Source organism: Mytilus edulis, chromosome 6, assembly GCF_963676685.1.
Source record: "Mytilus edulis chromosome 6, xbMytEdul2.2, whole genome shotgun sequence".
NCBI lineage: Eukaryota > Metazoa > Mollusca > Bivalvia > Mytilida > Mytilidae > Mytilus > Mytilus edulis.
This window is the reverse complement of record NC_092349.1, coordinates 72541911-72564463: the sequence shown is the minus strand read 5'-3', so window position 1 is coordinate 72564463 and position 22553 is coordinate 72541911. Positions and strand designations below refer to the sequence as shown.

At 32.5% G+C, this 22553-nt stretch overlaps 1 protein-coding gene across 1 annotated transcript; it reads right to left on the bottom strand.

Annotated features, from left to right (window-relative positions):
* Positions 1-5661: 5661 nt before the first annotated feature.
* On the bottom strand, positions 5662-7946 carry LOC139528339 (beta-1,3-galactosyltransferase brn-like). The gene has a single exon (XM_071324278.1). The coding sequence runs from the start codon at positions 7921-7923 to the stop codon at positions 6901-6903; it is 1023 nt and encodes a 340-aa protein (XP_071180379.1). The 5' UTR covers positions 7924-7946; the 3' UTR covers positions 5662-6900.
* Positions 7947-22553: the final 14607 nt, after the last annotated feature.

Genomic DNA, 22553 nt, shown 5'->3' with positions numbered 1-22553 from the left:
AATCTTTCCCGTTAGGGGTTTAGTATCATACCATCATAACATATATGAGAAGAACATAACCCGTGTCATACCAACAACTGTTTTTAGAATAAATGTGTTTAGTTCCGATGCAAAGACCTTATCAGTGACTCAATATTAACGCCAAAATATGCAATCTTTAATGACTTGACAACAGTATCGTAATTATATCCCTTCTTAATAAGTCTATTCAAAGGTTTTGTAAGTTTCTGAGGTGAATACTGACACCTTTGTGCTTTATAAAGAATATTTCCATAAAAAATTGGATGTGAAATACCTGAACGTATTAGAAGTCTGCATGTTGAGCTATATTTACGAATGATGTCTTTATACCGATGATAAAATTTAGTAAATGTTTTGACTAGTTTGTGATATCGAAAACCCTGGTGTAATATTTTTTTAGTAATATTTAGATTTCTCTCGTTAAAATCTAAAACATTGTTACATACACGAGCGAATCGTACAAGTTGAGATATATAAACACCGTAAGATGGTGACAAGGGAACGTCACCATCTAAAAACGGAAAATTAACGATAGGAAATTGAAAAACTATCCCTTTTATAATAAATTTTAGTATTCAGCTTTCCATAAGTGATATAGATATCAAGATCGAGAAAAGGGCAGTGGTCATTGTTAGTATTAGCTTTATTTAAAGTAAGTTCAACAGGATAAATTTCATTAATATACATACTGAAGTCGTCATTATTGAGAGCCAAAATATCATCCAAATATCTACAAGTATTATTAAATTTGTTTATCAGGTGTTGTTTCGATGGGTCTTTGCTTATTTTTGTCATAAATTGTAACTCATAACAATACAAAAACAGGTCCGCAATAAGTGGTGCACAGTAAGTCCCCATTGGAATTCCGATAATCTGACGATATACGGAATCCCCACAGCGAACAAAAATGTGAATATTTCTATTTCTGCCGTGACAGTTCAATTTCGGGTCCACTTCGCGGTCAGCGGTTAAACTATGTAGATTTCTTTAAAAAATAATTTAGAAAAACAGACTTGGAATGAAAAACTAAACCTGAAAGCGTCAGTAGGATATAAACAATAAATGTACATAGTCGGAAATACTAATATGTGTACTTGCTAAAAAGGCAGAAAAACCCTGGAAACGCGTTGCTTTTCTTTCTGTTTCTAAATCTTGAACAAGATAAGAAACAGGTAAATGTAATGACAGTTGACCAGATTATCATAGCTTTACCTGTTATATTGCTAATATTTGGCAAACGGTTAATTTCTGTAATACGTAAACTGCCCTAATAAATGTTGACATTACAGAAAAAGTTATAAATTTAAAGTTTATTTTTATGACTGTTCAAAACAATATATTAATTCACTCACGACAAAAACAATTATAAATTTATATTCTTACGGTTGCTATTTTTCTCTTTTTCTCTAATCTTGTATTCTAATAGTCACTTTTTACTTGAAAACTTGCACATTTTAACACAAGACTTAATAAAATCACAATCCAGTGATAAGCAAACTATTTCTTTTATTAGATTTGATTAAGAAAGGACTTATCTTTTTTAGACAATCGGTTGTTGTTTTTTTTTATACTGAAATCTATAAAACATTTGTTTTTTGTATTTTATGAAATTATGAAATTATAAGTTAAAATTTTACTAAAATAAATAAATTTGTTTATTAAAGTTTCACATATTGATTGCCATAAAACATATACAACAATTATAATATTTACATATAAAACAATCAATATCCAGCCATAAATACGGTCTTATGAGACACTAACAGTATAAAACTTATACAATAATGATCAATAGTTAAAACAACTAAACGTTACTCATTAAAATTGTTTCTTATACTTATAAAATTTTCCGATGTCGCAGTTCTTATTCTGTAAAATTTTCTTATATGAAAGTTTTTGAAAACAAATTAAAAGTCTGTATATATATAAACAATTTCTTGACTATGGTTAAAATTGACGTATACAATGTAATAAGCTTAAAAATTATTGCCTGTACTACAATTTTCTACTGGTAAAAATATTTGCGTGAAAGAACAGTTGTGACTTCTGATTAAAATGTATTTACTATGAAAATAACTTTCTTTGAATAAAAATCTTATGTAATACTTTACACAAATAGTGTTGGATACTTGAACAGTTCATGATTTGTATAACTTTTTATAGAATAAGACAAGTCGTATACACTATCTCTAATGTTTAAACTATTTACAATTTTGTCAACTTCAAATGCCCAGCCCTTTTCTTCCTCGATGTCCATTTTAATATTTAATGTTCTATTTTGTTCGGTGCGAAGAAGTCCACACAATAGCTTACAAGTAATATATTCGTTGTTTTGTGTGACAAGATGTCCATCCCATATCAACGCGAGTAGCTACATTCGAGGTCAGTTTTCTAAATGAGTGAAAATATTTGCAGGTTCTGTTTTGTACAGCTGAAATAGCACTTAAAGATGAGTGCCCAAAATGCCACTACCGTAAAGTAATATCGGTTCCACCGTAGCTGTATAAAGTTTAGTGTACATTAAGAGTCATTCCTCCTGCTAATAGGGAAAACGGTACTATTTATTCTGCCATAGGCGACAATACTAACATTTTCTAAATTTACGAGTTTTTATAACAGAAACCTGGATAAAACAGTTATGTGTGGTGTTATTACTCTATTTTAAAAATTGAAGCCAAATAGTATCATGACCAATTTCCAACGGAGCTTGTTTATGTCATTCATGCCCACCGTTATTTTACACCAAATCTATGAAATTTTGGAAGCCTTTTCAAATAATTCTCTAGGAAATATTTCAATAGGTTTTAAAATTTATATTGTAAATTTACACACTGCAGTTATTCATAGATAAATAAAAAACATATATTGTACCCTTACATCCAATCACAGCCCTCCTCTGTTGACTTCCTTCACCTTTCTTGGGTACACAAAAGGACAACCTAATGCTGGGAAAATATAATATTACAGTTGTCCCTATACTGTGACACAAAGTATAAAGAATTCTTATGACACCATCAGTGCAACATTGTGGAAACCTTGACTATAATAAATACTTGTATGTCCCCATTACTTAAAGAAACATGGATCATTTCATGACTCCACCCCTACATGCTGATTTACCTCTTTCTTTACTTCTTTCAGATAAGGCTTAATAAACAACCTGCATCTAACTATATCTTAACTTATTTAAAAAGAATAATGAACAGTTTCATGTAAACAGATAAAAATGACAGTTCCATTTAATTTGTGTTCATTTTATCCAAAATTTACAACATAAGCACAAATTCAAGATTTGTCATACTAATCTCCATTCCATATTGTGGTTCAAAATTCAGAGCTGGTTATGAAATCCATTATTCTGTCTTGAAATGATATAAAACAAGGATATTAGACACTGTAGACATAAAATATGCAAAATACTCAGCAGTTAACTTGCCTTTGTTGTCTATATTAATATATGAAAAATATGAATTATGTCCCTCGGGATTATCTTTTTCCAACAAAAGTCCTTTCAAACAGTACAAAATGACAAATTATATATGCCTGATATAATAAAAGATAGAAACTACAAAATGAAGCACTATTGAAATATTTGCTGCATGAACTGCCAATTGCAACAATGTGAGCAATTCTTTACACAGGAGAGTATAAATTCTGTCTAAATTTAGCCTCAAATGGGCCTCCTTTTTTCTTAGATGAACGATTTTAACATTGAAAATGCTTCTAGTATGACCAAATACTGCCTTACTATATAAACAGTACAAACTTAACCAGACAATATCCATTTTAATAGATTGTGTCAAGGGAAATACCCAATTGATATATTTAGGGAATTACATAGCAAAAAAGGCAAACATTTCAGTTAAAAATATTTGCCGCGACTTGAATTCTGGGTTTTCCAATTAAATTAATCATTGCGAAAGGTGAAAACAAATAAAAAAGAACAATAGTTTGATGCAGGTTATACAATATAGTTAATATTGAAACCATAGAATAAAGTTTTATATCAGTACCCATCAACTTGACTTATTATGATGACTCAGGATTTTTCTCAACACCGTACTGTACTCAGATAAAAATTTCTCTGTGATAAAAATCAAATGTTCTTATCAAATGCTTCAAAATAGTATAATATGACTGAAGTTTGATTGATTGTGATTTCCTTTGCTATCTTGAGTATAGGGAAAACGGTACTATTTATTCTGCCTTAAGCAACAATACTAACATTTCTAAATTTACCAGTTTTTATAACAAAAACCTGGATAAAACAGTTATGTGTGGTATTAGTCCGTTATTACTCTATTTAAAAAATTGAAGCCAAATAGTATCATGACCAATTTCCAACGGAGCTTGTTTATGTTATCCATGTCCATCGTCATTTTACACAAAATATCAATTTTTGGAAGCCTTTTCAAATATTTCAATAGGTTTTAAAATTTATATTGTATATTTACACACTGCAGTTATTCATAGATAAATAAAAAATTATATTGTACCCTTACACCCAATCACGGCCCTCCTAAGTTGACTTCCTTCATCTGTCTTGGGTACACAAAAGGACAACCTAATGCTGGAAAAATGTAATAGTACCGTTTTCCCTAATACCACTATTGTCATTAAACTGTCTAGAGCACGACTGGCTGCTTTAGCTAATTATTTTGAGTTCTTCGTAAATGTAAGATGTTCATCCATCCAGACACCAAGATATTTATGAGTCACAATAATCGAGATTATTCTCCATACATTTGAAAATAAATTCAGAACGATCGAAAGACTGCGGTCGAAAATGAACAACTTTATAGTTTTATTCACATTAATGGACAGTTTCCTTGTTGTACACCAGTCAGACACAATATCAAGCACGCGTTGAAAACTACTTGCATCGGTGGAATTAAAGCTATATCGTCAGCATAAAGCAGTATACTGAGACAAACCTCATCATGCTGTAATCCACACACAAGGGAATTGATACGTTATGAGAGGTCATTGATATACACAGAAAACAATGTCGGTGATATGATACAGCCCTGTTTCACCCCGGTCTCTATGTTGAACCATGGGGGTATGAACATATTTACTTTTTGTTCATTTTTATACACAAATTAGGCCGATAGTTTTCTCGTTTGAATTGTTGTACATTGTCATTTCGGGGCCATTTATAGCTGACTATACGGTATGAGCTTTCATCATTGTTCAATGCCGTACTGTGACCTAAAGTTGTTAATTTCTGTTTCATTTTGGTCTCTTGTGGAGAATTGTCCTATTGGCAATCTTTTTGTATATTTTTCTTTTTTAATAATTTTTTCTTTATTCTTTTTTTTCCCTTCGTTCAGCATTGTTTGCTAATTATTCTCGAAACTCCAGTCAAGACCTTCATATCATGAATAATCAAAAATATTTGAAAGAAACATAAGATCAACTCCGAATAAAATCAACTCACAAAAACAAACAATGAAAAACTCATGGTCCCAAATAGTTTTACTTTAAATCACAAACGTTTTTCTCAAAATTTTGTATCCCTACATACCTTATCGGATTGCTTTTTTCTGAGACAAGTACTTGTGCTTTAAATGCACTATATGTAGATGAGTTATACCATTAACCGTCCACTACTATTTTCGCCGATCTTTAAATTTTCCAAAAGTTTAAGAACAGATAGAAAAAAAAAATTGAGTGACCACATCGTATAAGAGATATTGAAATAACTTGGTACCTATTTATTAGTGTTTAACTGCAGCTCTTACTCTTAAAAGTAAAAATAAGAAGACACCAACGATGGTCTAAAACATCTTTAGAATATATTGTCAACATCGTTTACGGTATCGTGTTGTTCTTGTGCTCGTTTGTGTACATTGTGTCATATCTATACCTTGTTTTTTTTAACATTTTACATAGTAGACATTTCGATGTTGACAATAGCGAGACAATATACTGTTTATATTGTATACCAAGCCTATACATTAGTGTTTATATCTTTCACAGCGTAGACATTGTATTTATATTGTATACCAAGCCTTTACATTAGTGTTTATATCTTTCACATCGTAGACATTGTGTTTATACTGTTTACCAAGTCAATGCATTTGTGTTTCACATTCTGCACATTGTATACTTCAGATGCTTACAATTGAGTGTCAACATCGTTGATATTGTATACAAAGTCAATACCTTTGTGTTTATATCGCTCACATCGTCAACCTCGTGATGTGAACATTATAACGCTACTACATTGTATACATTCCGATGATAACCAGCTCAACATAACAGTTCTTGTAATTGTTATGTTGTTTTGTACAGTATCTAATCCATACATTGATATTTTACAATTGTCTTTTTATGTTGTAATGTGTCACTACTGTTACAGGTTAGGACGGAGGTTGTGCCTATTAAAACGTTTAAACCTGCTGCATTTGTATGTACATTCATAAGTCAGGAGCCTGTTTTTCAGTCGTTGTCGTTTAGTTGTTGGTGTGGTTCATAGTCTTTTCCAGTTTCACGCTTTTATATAGATTAGACCATTGGTTTTCTGTTTGAATTGTTTTACACTAGTCTTTTTGGGTCACTTTATAACTTGCTGTTCGATGTGAACCAAAGCTCAGTGTTAAAGGCTATTATACTCTGACCATCATTGGTTAACTTTTCATACAGTGGGACATGGATGGGGAGTTGACACTCATACCAGATATTATTGTTTATATATAGTATACATCGCGATGGTGACAATACCGTGTCAATTTAGGCAAAAATCAACCTGTAATTTTACATGCACATGGGTGACTCTTTTGAAGAGACATATGTAAGTCTATAAACGACTGAAAAATAATAAGTCAATTTTAACCTCAATATAACGGATGACTTTTATATAAATCAACGTGTGGATTACTGGTTACAATGCAAATTGTTTACTGCTTTGAATTGCAACCACGCTTCGTATAAATATTCTGTACTATTATAACTGTGACATGATATTATAAAGTTGAAGTCCATTCTCCTTAAATTAGAATTGACGAATCTTTCATCGTGTAATATCTTTATACCTAATTTCTGTGCAACTAATGACACATACACATCGTCAAGAAATATCGGTTTCATATAAGGAAATGCTATTCTCAATTTGCGTACTACAGTTATGTGCGTAAGAACAGATCCACCTGAAAGAAACGGCGGTAAAATAGGTGGCTGATATTCTTCCTCTGATATGTACCATTTTCTATACTTTGATGATTTTGATCTCACGGGATTTTGGGGATTACACTGCTTATGTCCAAACATTACATCTTTGCCGTGCATTTTGTTTTCACGGGCGAATTGTAAGAGGTTTGGTATGGTTACAAAATAATCGTCGTCAACAAAAAAGACAAACTGACTATTTGAGCAATTTGATATAACCCAGTCATATGCCATCAATGTTTTATATATATTATTCTTGTATTCGTCATTAAATGAACCTTGGACTATATCCTTGTATTTATCATATTCGTTCCTTGTATGTTCATTTAACTCGACAGAATATCCGAGAAGGAAGACAACTCTTACATTTTCACCATGACATTTTCCCCATGTAGAGCGAATCGCTTGTCTTTGGTCAAAATGTCCAATGTAAGACTTAATCAGTATTATCAATTCGGTATAAGATGCACATTTCACATTGTATATTGTGTTATATTGGTTGTAAATATGATTTATTGGTTGACTAGTGGTCGTACCGTTATTCTTTAGCTCATTTAGAATATCTTTCACATTGTTCAGAGGATAATTATAATGAAAGTCATAACAACGCTGCTGTTCAGCTGGTTGCTGATTCGTATGTAAACAAATCAGTACAAATGTAATGATGAAAACAACTTGGGTAATAGTTCTTTTGCTCTTGTTTAGTTTGTTTCTGTATGATATAGAAGTCATTACTATCTTTGTTTTAAACTACTCCACCTACAAAAAAAAACAAATATTTATTTATTACGACTTCTGACAAGATAAATACGTTATATTTAGGCCTATGAAGATTATATTGACCGAAGACGAAGACCATTACTTAAATATTTCAAATGTGAACAGAGTATTATGAAAATGGACTTCAATGTTTAAGACCGTACTTGAACCTATAAGGTTTACTTTTACAAGTTATGACTGAGATGGAAAGTTTTCCCGTTTGCACTCTTACCACATCTTCTTATATCTATTCAATGTTCTTTTTGTGTATCTTACATTGTATTTGGCAAGATTATTAATATTAACCGTCAATAATGTACAATATTGTCCATGGATTCATGAGTTTGAACAGCGGCATACTACTGTTGCCTTTATTTATTACTCAAAATATCAGCGCACTGTTTTTTTTCCGGGTACAGCGCTCTAGATCACTCAGCCACCCAGACAGAACTAACAATTCAGCTTTCGGTGGACTAGTGTTTCTTTGTCAGAAGAATCTAGAGTTGTAACACATTATAATTACATGAAATAATTGGGCATGAAGATAGAATTGATTGGAGATTAGCTTAATTTTCTTTCGTAAAGGATCGTAAGATATCAGCACAACAATGTTGCAAATTTTATTCTTTTTCCGCGGGATTCGGACTCATGTTATTGAGTATCTATCGTTACTATACCACATGTACTGTTTCCAGCGCTCTAGATCACAACACCACCTAGTTTGAGCAAACATTTCAGCTTTCGGTGGCAAAAGTGATTATTTAATAAGTACGTCTAAACAAGTGACAATTCTACGATAACTCTCTATATATAGCAACGTAGATTCCGTATACTGGAAAACAGAAATAAGATTTCAAGTTCATTGAATACATTTGAATCACTTGGCCATAATAACCAATGAGAGAAGAATACTGCACGAGATATTTAGCACTTAGTACTAATTGAAATAACATCAAAATTATATATAATCTACCACTATTATTTTTTTAATAAAAAAAACCCCATAATAATACCGATACAGTACTAGTTAAGGTCTTATTAATAGGATATGTAAAATAAACTAGTCAAAGATACTAGGCTTTCAATTTTCTACGCTAAACGCGCATTGTGTCTTAAAAAAACTCATCAGTGATGCTGAAATCTGAGTCAAGTATGACAAATAAAGGACGAATAGAGGCAACAGTAGTACATGTATACCGCTGTTCAAAACTCGTAAATATATGGACAAAAACAAAATTGGGGTAACAAACTAAAACTGAGGGAAACGCATTAAATATAAGAGGAGAACAACGACACAACATCAAATGTAACATACACAGAAACGGACTAAACATTATACAAAATCCAATGAGAATAACAAATATAACATCAAAACCAAATACACGAATTTGGGATAGAAAAGTACCGTGACACGTCTTATAGTAATGCGAATTCACACTCAAATATAAGAGAAAACAAACGACACAACGGAAACACAACGATAAAATGTTACACTCACAGAACAAATTAACATTGATGAGCATTATGGGTCCACACATCCAAAATATGTTTCCTAGTACAGAAAAGTAATCTATTATCTTGTGATAAAAAGTCCATATCATTTGAAAATATTTGACATTTTGTAAACAGTTAATAAATAATTATGATTATATAATTTCATGTTATCAATTTTGTCTTAGTTACTGGGCTGTTTTTACTTTCGGTGCGGAAACATCCACCAGCAGAAGCAACAACCTAGTGGTTTTAAACAAACTTATCATATATACCAGGATTATAATTGAGTTTGTTTACAATATTTTCATGACAAAAACTTAAAAGTCAACCAATTATTACTCTCGGTCATTTCAGCATTCTTGTTAATCTTCTATTGGATCATGTTTTTGGTAGAGTTTCTCAGTAGCTGTCTAATATCTTGTTCGAGATAATAGACAAATGAAGTAAAAAAGTAGTCAAAATTCTCATAGAAAGACAATAACAATTACAGAAGGTCAAATTAAATAAGAAACGAAATTTAAGTGTTTTCCATGATGGTAATATTTTTTGACCTACTTTGAAATAAATTACCTTAAACCAAACAGGATATTCATTCCAAGTTTTTCTGAAATTTGTTTCTGTTGATAAAAAATCAATGCACACCAAAAGACATAAAAACTAAAATGACCTATGAAGCCATGCTAAAAGACAAGTCATATTGAAACACTGGAAAATACATCTCGAATTCGACATGAGAACAAGAGAACCTGAAAAACGAGACGTTTTGATGATGAAATAATAAATTCTGGCAACCTAAGCAGCAGTTCACCAACTTCACATTTATATAGGATATATCTTTCCTTATTCATCTTTTGGGTATTTAAGAGCTTGCATTGCAGCTACAAATCAGACTTGAAAAAAAAGTTGATCTTCTCGTCCATTCTTATTTAAGAGTGCATCGGCAGATATCACTACCTTGTTGTGAAACACTCCGTATCAACTTCAAAAATAATAAAATTATTGTCTTGAAGTATAGATAATAGGTTCTGATGTTGTTTATCATCTTAACTACGTGATATGGTAATATTTTTATTGCTTTTTTCACCTTTTGTGTTTATTCTAATTTTAGTAATCAATATCTTTTTGGCGTTGCTCGGATTTAATTAATCCCGTCACTGTGGTGTGCTATAGCTATGTTTTGTATTCTTTATTTTCTTATGTCCTTTGTCTCTAAAGTGTCTCCACGCATCTTTTGTTTGTTTGTTGACATAGTTGTTTGTTTTATAGTGATAAGGATTACAACACAATGTTACCTGTTTAGCTTCAACGTTTTACATGTTTACTCATCATGTCTGTTTGTTTTGTTGTCAACGTAACTGAATTTTATGCAACTGTCATGCAAGTGGGAGGTTTGGCTAGCTATTAAAACAAGATTTACTTCACCATTGTCTACATAAGGAAATGCATTTACAAAATTAAGAATATAACAGCAGTTTTTCATTTGCTTGATGTGTTTGAGCTTTGGATTTTGCCACTTGAAAATAATATGGACTTTCCGATTTGAATTTTTCTTGGAGTATGGTATTTTTGTTATTCTACTTTTTTCTACTATATCAAGATTATTTTTTTGTAACACAGTGATGTCGACGTAAGAGAATATATGCAACTGTCATATGAGTGTATAACAATATTTATAAAAACAACCATGCTGTTGTCTGCTCTATGGTCGGGTTGTTGTCTCTTTGACACATTCCCTATTTCCATTCTCAATTTTATATGTGACGTCAGATGTTTTATGATTACTAAATATTTGAAAGAGAATTGTATATATTTCCCTAAGCTATAAAACCGTTTTGTGTTTTGTTAAGCTAGTTATAAAAATCAGTTTAATCCAACATTTTCTAAAGAAAAAATGCCTGTACCAAATCGGGAATATGACAGTTATTTTCCATTCGTTTGAGGTGTTTGACCTTTGTACTTTGCAATTTTCTTTTGAATTTTCCTTGGAGTTCGGTAATTTTGTTTTTTAATTTTTGGTGAGACCGGAAACAAAATAGTTTTTTTTAGACTATTTGTGACATTTGTTAAACCGGCAATAACTCCTGTAAAAAGTCATCTGCCAGTTTTGATATAAAACAACAGAAGGTATGATATATTTCAACATTCTGAATCTTTCATGCACTATCAGAATAATGGTTTACAAGATGATAGATAAAACCTTATAATTTAACCTCAATTGTTTTATCTGTAGCCATGTTGGCAATGTTGGTTTTCCAGTGGGATCGTCGAACACAGTTAAGAACTCGCTACCCCAATAAGAGTGTGGCTAACATTGGCTAAATTTAATCAAGAAGTATCAGAGATGATATTTGTAAAGGACAGCTGAGACGGCGGACGATGAACGCCAGATGAGGATTAGAGGTCAGTCAGCGGTATTCTACTTTTGCCTTTATTATTCAACCTTTTTGACAAGGCGAGCTATTTAAAAAAAAACGAGACTTAGTATGAATTCCTACTATCTATCATATACCAAATGATGTTCCAAGAACGATATGTGATTAAATCTATGTTAACTTAGGGATTTCCACAATTAATAAAATACATACCGTATAGACAGTTATTAAAAGATCCTTGCTGACATGAAAAATGTGAAATACCTAAACGAGAAAATCAACGACTTGATTTATGAGAAAAATAAACCTAAAATCAAATAAGACAGCAACCAATGACTTTCAATAGTTATAAGTTATTTGTTTGAGATTTTGACTATATGTGTGTTACTAAGCAAATAAGGTCTTGCAGTGGTTATTTTAATCGTTCTTTAATGTTAGCTTTTTTGAAGATTTGACAACAAAGGCATATGCATTAAATTTTTATAACATCGAAGTATCTTTTTGACATTGCGATAAGACGTGTCACGGTACTTGTCTATCCCAAATTCTTGTATTTGGTTTTGATGTTATATTTGTTATTCTCGTGGGATTTTGTCTGATGCTTGGTCCGTTTCTGTTTGTGTTACATTGTAATGTTGTGCCGATGTTCTCCTCTCATATTTATGCGTTTCCTTCAGTTTTAGTCTGTTACCCCGATTTTGTTTGAACAGCGGTATACTACTGTTGCCTTTATTTTGGACTACTGAAAATTTACAAATATTCACTATCACAAATCAATTGGAAGAATGCGTTTGTTGTGGCATTACAGAACACTACATTCTTAATTTAACCTCGTACCTCGATAAATGTCACTTTTGGCAATTTTTTTTTTATATTTCAGAAAACTCGTTAGCTCAGCTCATAACAAAAATTATATCAATGACTCCCGTAATCTTAAATATGGCTATAATTGTGTCAAAGTTCTGTTACATGGACATTGAGAAGTAGAATCGGTTGGAATAATCAAATTTCAGGATACAAACCATTCGAAGTTTTATTAGAAACTGTCACTCTGATTAACTATCGTAAATTAAGTGACTAAATCGACTGCTTCTGTTCTCAAAGGGGTCATAGAAAATATGTCATTCAGTTATAAAAAAATACCATATAATACAACATATTTTGACAATAGTATATGTAAATTTAATATGCTAATAATACTTGTAATTTAAAAGATGTCAGACTATCATGAATATGTTTATTAGCCTATGCTTGTTTTTAGATTGTCACATGTGTCAAATTGCAGAATTACCAAAGAAAGCAATTGAGCTACGAAATAGTGATTTGATGCCTTATTACCTTTAATACAGTTGACAAACACATTTTTTAAACTTGTCCAATTGAAAATCACTTAAACATTGAAAGATGTGTTTTATCAGTTTAAGATATTGTACCATAAACAACATTGTTTACCCTTTAGGATTACTTTTTTCAAGAGGTTATTTCTTTATACCCTACAAACGACCATTTTAGTATACATGTACAAATACAGGTAAACATACAAAATTGGGCGATAAACTATATCTCGCTTCATGTATGTAAAGTTAGCGGCCGGTTCGTTATCGTATTTCGATTTTCAATATCCAACCGGAGTTCAGTATTTTTGTGATTTAACTTTTTTCGATATTCAAATTTTTGATATAATATAAAAAGCATGATAATCATAGTTAAAAGGAGTTACATACCTGTGTGTTCAGTAAGGGACTTTCTATACTAAATGTTTAGTATATGAATTTTCTGGTACAGTTTTCATTGTTATTTAACGAAAAAAAATATCTACTGTAACATACCTGGGTTTCTTATTTCATAAAAAAATATCTATTTTTTGTATAAAAAAGGAAAATTGTTATCTAGTCTTGGTATGGATGACTAGTGAGATAATCAGTGGTTTTTGAATGTATACTTCTCATATTTACCTTTTAAAAATGTTATATGAGACAGTGTTTGTGCGATCAAGCTTTACAACAGTCTCATCTTACTATGAAGTAGATACATCGACATTGTATAAAGGAATACTGATATGCGTAAACATATATATAAAAAGATATTACTGATCTAGGCCATCAACTTTTAAGTTAATAGAATTATTGTCTTGTGAAAATACAAAACGGTTTTATAGCTTAGGAAAATATATACAATTCTCTTTCAAATATTTAGTAATCATAAAACATCTGACGTCACATATAAAATTGAGAATGGAAATAGGGAATATGTCAAAGAGACTACAATCCGACCATAGTTCAGACAACAGCATGGGTTTTTTTTTATAAATATTGTTATACCTCCGCTTTAGAAAAATGGGGATATATTGTTTTCCTTTATCTGTCCATCCATGCATCTTTCAGTCCATCCATCCATCCATGGATGGATTTCAGAAATTTGGTTTCAGGGTTTATATTAGTAAGTTATACCGTGTGATGCGTTTTCAGATTCGTCACTCAACAACTTCCTGTTTACCGAACACTTGTGTCATTTTACACATGATAGCCAAATTGAAAAGGAGACGGTTCAGTAAGACCCCTTTTTGGCCCAAAAATATATCAGTTTTACTAATTTGTGAAAATGTAGTCTATTAGCTATTTATTTGAAAGTAGAATGCTTCTGCTACACAAATATGAGCTGTTTTTGACAATACAATGCACATATATCGGGTACTAACATCATTAAGTCATTACTGAAATCTTCACAATTTTAGCATTTTTGTTGAATTTAAGACGGTTTCCGTCTTAAATGAAAGTGGCCGCATTCGTGTTCATTCATAATATTGAAATGTAAGTTGTATTTGATGATAATACATAACATATATAAAAGTTGAGGATGAACATGGATGCGGCCACTTTCATTTTTGACAAAAACCATCTGATACGGTGCTTTTTGTCCGCAATTTGCTTTTTGTCCGATAATTTTGCTTTTTGTCCGACACTTTTGCTCTTTGTCCGTTGCTTTTGTCCGTTTTGCTTTTTGTCCCAGAATTTTGCTTTTTGTCCGACACTTTTGCTTTTTGTCCGTTTCGCTTTTTGTCCGATAATTTTGCTTTTTGTCCGAATCTTTTGCTTTTTGTCCGTTGCTCTTTGTCCGTTTTGCTTTTTTGTCCGCTTATTTTGCTCTATGTCCGATATAAAAATGTAAAATTCGACCGAGTCTGTCACGACTGCGTCCCGATTCTACCGAATGTAATCCGACAGAGATCAGATAGTGACAAGACAGTGAACCGACGCTGACGGAAGTTATCCGTTCGAAAACTGTCGGCATAATCGGGATGATCAGGTACTGTCGGAACGTAATCATATCACGGTCCGCTCTATCGCATTGCAAACGGCTTTTGTCTGGTCTCAGTCGTATTGTATTCTGTTATTGTCGGGACTTCTCCAGATCATTCCCGTTCCACAGGACACCGTCCCGAGCACACAGAACATTGTTAGGAATTCGATCCGATACAGCAGAATCTGTCACGACATAGGCACGATTGTAATCCGACTAGACAAAATCGGCTGATGTTCCCCGAATGTTACGGGACGCACCTAACTGTCGGAGTGCTTTGCCGAACTATTCGGACCCTTCCCGACGAGTAGGAATCTGTTACGAACTAAAACGACTGCGTTCAGACAATAATAGGACATTCCAGATAATTGAGGATAATAATCCGACTTTTTCACTTTTCGTGTCGTATCGCTGTCTGATCTCAAACGGGAGCAATAATCGGCAATGTGTGAATCCCGCATTACGAACTAAAACGACTGCGTTCAGACAATAATAGGACATTCCAGATAATTGAGGATACTAATCCGACTTTTTCACTTTTCGTGTCGTATCGCTGTCTGATCTCAAACGGGAGCAATAATCGGCAATGTGTGAACCTCGCATTTCCGGACCTACTCCTTTTCGTCACATTTATGATAACCAAGTTTAAACCTTTCGTCACATTTTTCTCGAAAAACTGCTATACAAAGATTTCTGAAATTTTGTTTCAGGGTTTATTTAGTAAGTCAGATATACCGTATTGATGGGTTTTCCGATTCATCACTCAACAACTTCCTGTTTACCGAAATATTTCGGCGGGGGTATCATCAGTGAGCAGTAACTCGCAGTAGTTTTAATATTGTTTGTAATATGCCATATGTATACACTGTGTTTCAGTACACTGATGAGCTGTAAGGCTCAAAGTTGATAAAAGTTGTACCTAGAACTTAAAAACCCGGTGTTACCGTGTAGGTCTTTCAGTTAAAGTTCCAACTAGTATTCTTTATTGTGCATATGGCTGTTTAACAATAAAACTTCATGTGCATCATTCCATGAAGTATTAAAAAAAAAGATGTGGTATGATTGCCAATGAGACAACTGTCCACAAGAGACCAAAATGACACAGACATTAATAACTATAAGTCGCCGTACGGCCTTCAACAATGAGCAAAGCCCATACCACATATTCAGCTATAAAAGGTCCCGATAAGACAATGTAAAACAATCAAACAAGAAAACTAAAGGCCGTATTTATATAAAAAAATACTTTGACCAACATTGGTTAACTTTTCATACATTAGGACATGGATGGAGAGTTGTCTCATTGCCACTCATACCAGATATTATTGTTCATATAGTATGATGGTGACAGTACCGAGTATATAAAAAAATTATACCTATTTAACTTACCACTAGTTATGCAGAGTTTACTAAACGTTTATCGACTAATTAAACTCAACGTCTTAAAATCCTTGGCCAAAATAGGATTGGGACTGACCGTGCAAGACCTCCATGGGTAGACAATGACGTTAGAAACCAGCCTAATCGTAGATTGGAGAAAGGGATCGGCTTGGGGAAAAACCAGCGAAATACGATTAATTACAATTTCAGGGAATCTAATTTCCTTGGTTGGATTATCTTCGGTCAGTTATAAAAAAACGGTATATGAGTGGAACTAAAAATCTGTCCAAAACCGGGAAATGTTGGCTTCAAAACTAATATATTTACAAAATAAGTCCAAATCTCATTTACTTATCCTGAAGTTATAGTGGCCTTATTGATTGTCAATAGATGTCGTTTTGTTTTTGGCATTCGGTTTAATGTGAATAAAAAAAGAGGGGTAGGGAGATTGAATAGCTTAACTTTCGTTTTTTTTTTATCACGGTTCAACTTTATTCTAGCCAAACATAAGTTTTATTCTCTAGCCAACGCTCTATCATATTTCAAGTGTCACACTCTAACATTTTTATCATTGTTTCATGTAAGTCCACTATGTTTCTCGTCTTGAATATGCATGACATGTTTGCCACTGAACATTATGGCAGCAATCCAACAACCAGCTTCATAACTGATGTATAATCATTTGTTTTCAGTCGATAATTGTCTCTTAGAGTTTCAAAGTTTTATATATTTGATTTTTAAGCGAGGAATTCCTTGGAAATGACATTTATTAATTTACATTACATGTATATAAGATGGAATACGTCTATAATCGGGAATCCTACACATTAGAAATACGTTGAATTTATTAATATTTGTTAAACAAAGTACTGATTCAGAAGATTGAAAAAAAGAAGATTAATTCATTTGTTAATAATCGTACGTCTCTCTTAAACTTAGCAGCTTATCTTTCCAACATTGAAATGTCTCAAAATGCTTAATTCGATATGCATTTCTAAACTATTTTTGTTTTTAAATTAAGGCATTACCTATTCCTTGCCCAAAGTCAGCTAATTGAGAGTGGTGCAGCGGCGTCATCTTAAAGTGTCTTGTACCAACATGCGCCACCCTTACATGTACTCACATGTACTCTCATCCTTATCATATAACCACTATTTGACATACCGGTATTTGATAAGTCTACCAGGGGCATGAAACTCTTCTTATGTCAGATTATGCATATGCATTTCATAATATAATATCAACTTTCACTGTACTCTCACTTATACAATAAAATGATTCGCCGAGCGCTACCAGGTACGACCGCAAAGGCACACCCCTGAACAGTTGGAGCAAGTTTGGACACACTTTTCAAGCTTGATACTGTCGGAATTTTGGATTGTGATAAGATTGATGACAACATATTGTTTTCTGAAATAAAATGTATGTGGTGAAAGATCTTCAAAATTTGAAATGGGACATTTAATTTCCTTAGTATTGTCTGATATAAAAATCTAATAACATGGTTAGATTCATCATATCCAACTAAACCACGTTAATATAATCTTCTGGCTGTAACATGCACATACAAATGAGTCGGGGTTAAACTTATTTGTGAGGGTTCAATCATGCCGCTAACGTTGTTTGCAAGAATGCGTTGATTGTTATATAAGGGATGTAATAAGAATAGACACATGTATCCCAAACAATATAAGAAAAACAAAAAGGCGTGTTCAGTATGTGGTACAAAAATCAGAAAGTTGATGTTCAGTTTATACATTGTTTTTTAAACCATGTACTAAAACACTTGTGATAGTCTAACCATCACTCTCAGTCGTTTAGGTATATGAAGAAATAGAGATAAAAAAATTGTATGTCTACCCAATCCTTGTATACTTATATTTTAATGTTTGACCTTAAACAGATACCTAAGAATGAGCACATATTTTATCATCAAAATAAGCACAATGTATGAATAAATGTTTCTTGTTGTTGAGTCGTATACACAGTTTATTGCATATAACTGTATTTATAAACTATCGTTTAACAAAATGTCGTCAGGCAACAAATAACAATTTCTGCTAATCTATCCGTCTATACGTCCTTTATTTTTTTCATTCTTTTTGATATCCACATTCCTTGCTAACTTAAATATAGAAAAAGTCCAATTAAACTCTAGTTTCTGAAATGTTAAACGTTACACGTTTTACTCGAAGTAAAATGTTTAAAAAATTCGATAGGTACTCTATCGAGCTTGCCTATATATAATAATTGAGCCTCGAGTATGGTACTTATTTCTCTAACGATATTCCTGAATATTGAGCGTCTTTTGTTGTTTTCTTTACTCTTTCGATCTTTCTGAATATTGATCGATGTATGCGATGCTAGTTTCTCTATCGATCTTTCTTAATATTAAGCGTCGTTTGTTGTACTCTTTACTGTAACGCATATTGAGCGTTGTTTGCTGTTCTCTTTACACTATCGATCTTCATGAATGTTGAGCGTCGACTATGCTACTCTTTACTTTAACGATGTTCCTGAATATTGAGCGTCGTTTGTTGTAGTCTTTACTGAAACGATCTTCGTGAATATTTAGCGTCGTTCGATGTTGTCTTTACTAAAACGATCTTTCTGGATATTGAGCGTCGTTTGTTGTACTCTTTGAGTTGGTTGTCGTCTTGGTTTTTATACTTTAACTGTCAGAGTTATGTACAATACAAGTAAAGACAAGAGTACTCCAATCGAAAGGCCTGAAAAAACAGAAACAAATAAAATTATTATCAGGCCGATTTATTTAACAACATCAATATTATCTTTTGCTGAGAGTTTCATCTGTAACTTTTCGCTTTAGTCTAAGGTTGGTCAAATCCCGCATAATTCCTGTTATGTCTTCAGCTCCTGATGATATCTGAGCTTTCAGTACCACCTAACATGAAAAATGGCTTCCAGTTTCATGTTCTACAGCGACTATCTGTTTGAAATGAGGTATACAATCTTGCCTAACTTGAAATAAAAAAGAAAATCCATTGCGAATTAATTAAAACTTTTAAATTAAATATTCTCAAGGAACAAAATATCATTATAGTGCATAAAGAAAATAATTGCGATATGATATATATGTCAGTGTTGCAGTTAAGATAATGATGGGATTGCTGACTTGGGTGCAGTTTCCCCACGTTTCTGTTTTTTATTATCCAGAAAGCAATGAAAACAAAACACTAAGGGCTGTTCCAAAAATAAATGTATGGAGGTGAGGTCGGAAGACACTTTTATTTAACCCCATCATGCATAAATTTTCAATTAGACATACATTTCCTTTAAATGTCCAAGCACTACATGTATAACCACAACCCATCAAACTTTAATAAAGTTAAAGTTATGTCGGTAACATGACAAAATCTCGGGTAACATGGCAGAATTGATAACAGGAAGACATGTGTTTCCTGAACAATTCCTTTATTTTATAGTTTTAAAAAAAATACAGCATAACAAATTGGTAACAATTGGAAGATAACAGCAAACAATGTCATTTATCTTTTAAAAACTTTATTTTCAAGATAAAAAATCTGCATAGGTAATCACGTAATCTGCCTCAGAAATTGAAAAATAAATTCATTGTTGTTACCAACTACTATACCAGAATTGCACAATGTTCTGTGCTGTTATCAAAAGTTTAAAAAAAACTGTCTTTTCATTCAAAATATTGTATATTATGTTGGGATTTATTAAATATGATGATAATAACTTATATTAATGCAAAGGTTGGCATATAGAAGATTAACTTTGTGTTATATCGGATAAATTGTCCTTTAACATGCTTCCTGTTAAATGATTATGGCTATGCTGTTACCTTTTTTATTAGGTAGCATGACAGAACGTAACAAAAAGGAATTACACAGTACGTTGTGTCCTTTTATTTGAATTGTGTGGAAGTTTCTTTCCATATGCATATGAATGTATTAAAGATACTATAAAAACACATTTAATGTTATAGTGCTGACAATCAAATATTCTGAGAAGGTATACAAAAATGCCTTAACAGGAGAGAACAACAAAATAATTGTTCACTAAATTCTTAGCTTGGGTTAGCTCGGATTAAACGATTTTTGAATTTATTTGATATTTATCGTTTCTGTGTGTGTTGCATTGTCGTTTGGTTTTTTGTTGCACTTAAGTTTTTTGTTGTTTTCCTTTTTTATGTGTTTCCCTCAGTTTAAGTTTGTAACCCGGATTTGTTTTCTCTCAATCAATTTATGTCTTTCAAACACCGGTCTACTTCTGTTGCCTTTAGGTAGCTTTATTTACCCGTTATCAAGACTTGCTAGACTGGAATCATTATGATTGCCAAATATAATTCATTTGAAATGAAATTTCCAAATGAACGTACACAGAAATGTTTGCAACTGGTCTTTAAACAATCATCGATTTCACTGTGTCTAAACCACACCGGCAAAAATTGTTCGGACTCGATGGTATCTAACATACGGCACAGTGACGGAACATTAACCGACAGAAGAAAGATAGGTTTCTCCTTATTTTCTTTTTTTTTTTGGATATAAAATCGAAGAATATATGTAAACCTCAGATCGTTTGACCATTATAAGAAATAATTTGGTTAAGGTTCATGAAAATTAGATAGGCTGTTATCAAGTTACGGTGCGACATGTTTACGCTGGACAAAAGGCTAGACGGATAGACAGACGGACGGACGGACAGAATGGCTGATAGAATGAGGAACGGACAGATGGAAGGAAGAAAAGACAGACGAACGGATGTATACAATAATGCGTCCTGTCAAAATTTTGACGGGCGTGTAAAAACGCAAAGAAATGGAAAAAAAATCTTAAATAAAGGTAAATAAGTTTTGTAAGGATATCGGCCTTAGTCAACTTATTTGTATATCTTGTCTTCCTTTGTCATTTTTGCTATATAACTTTTATATGTTTGAAAATAATAGATAGAAATTGATAAAAAAGAACTTCAAATACATTTAAGGGCAATGCAATAACTCCTTTCAGAACTAATGTGAGAATTTTGAAGTAAATGGACAAATGGTAGAGCTCAACATTTTGAAGATAATCATCTGGCCCTTTCGTATTTCTATGTCTAGGGCTGTTTTTAAATAATTGACATCATGCACTTGCATGTCCCCCTATGTCTATTTTTTAGTAATGACGGCCGTCTTGGTTGACAAGCGGGGTCACAGTAAACTTTTTTAAAACTAGGTACCCTAATTATCATTAAAAAAGACATATGATTTAAGATACAGCCTAGTAATTTAAGATGTGAAAATTTATGTAAATTGTATTGAAAGATAATGAACGACGGTCGACCGGTGAAAAAAAATGACTTTTCCTGTTGGTTCAAGTGAGATTAAAACAACCAAGAGTTCCACATAAAATTGCACCGTGCTTTAATTTACAAACTGAATCGATAGATCTGTATTCCATACTTGTATATGTTGCAGTCAAACTATCTCACTTTTAACATAGCTTTCTAGCTTTATACAAATAGTTCAAAACGCTATGAATTCGAATCACTTGGTCTCGCTTGTTTAAAAATATCAATGAAAATGTTTATAATAAACAGGATCAAACTCACATAATCCGATTTCGCGGGTGTCCCTGTTTTCTTATTTCTTACAACAGTTTAGTTCGGCATACACTTTAAAAGAAAAGTGGCGACTCTAGAAGACGTATAGGTTGCACGCCCCCGACCCCACCTTTGATTGCCAAAACTATATTGATCCATATATTTAACGATTTTTTAAAGCAAAAAAAAGTGAAAATATTGTACGACTCGGTACGCTCGGTGGTATGAAGAAGCTGTTCGAATTGCGTCCACTTTGAAATAAACTGAATCTGTCTGTCCGTATATATTTTCAAAATATATTGACCAACGTCAGTGTACGATTATCTTAACACAATGGAGACAGTAAAGACCCGTTTTTTTTATATTATCTGAGATAACGTGGGGCCAAATGCCATACTAATATGAAGTAAGAAATATTTTATTTGGCAAAAGTAATTAAAGTATACATAATTGTACGGCCACGTCTTGATAAAGAATGGGACTGCC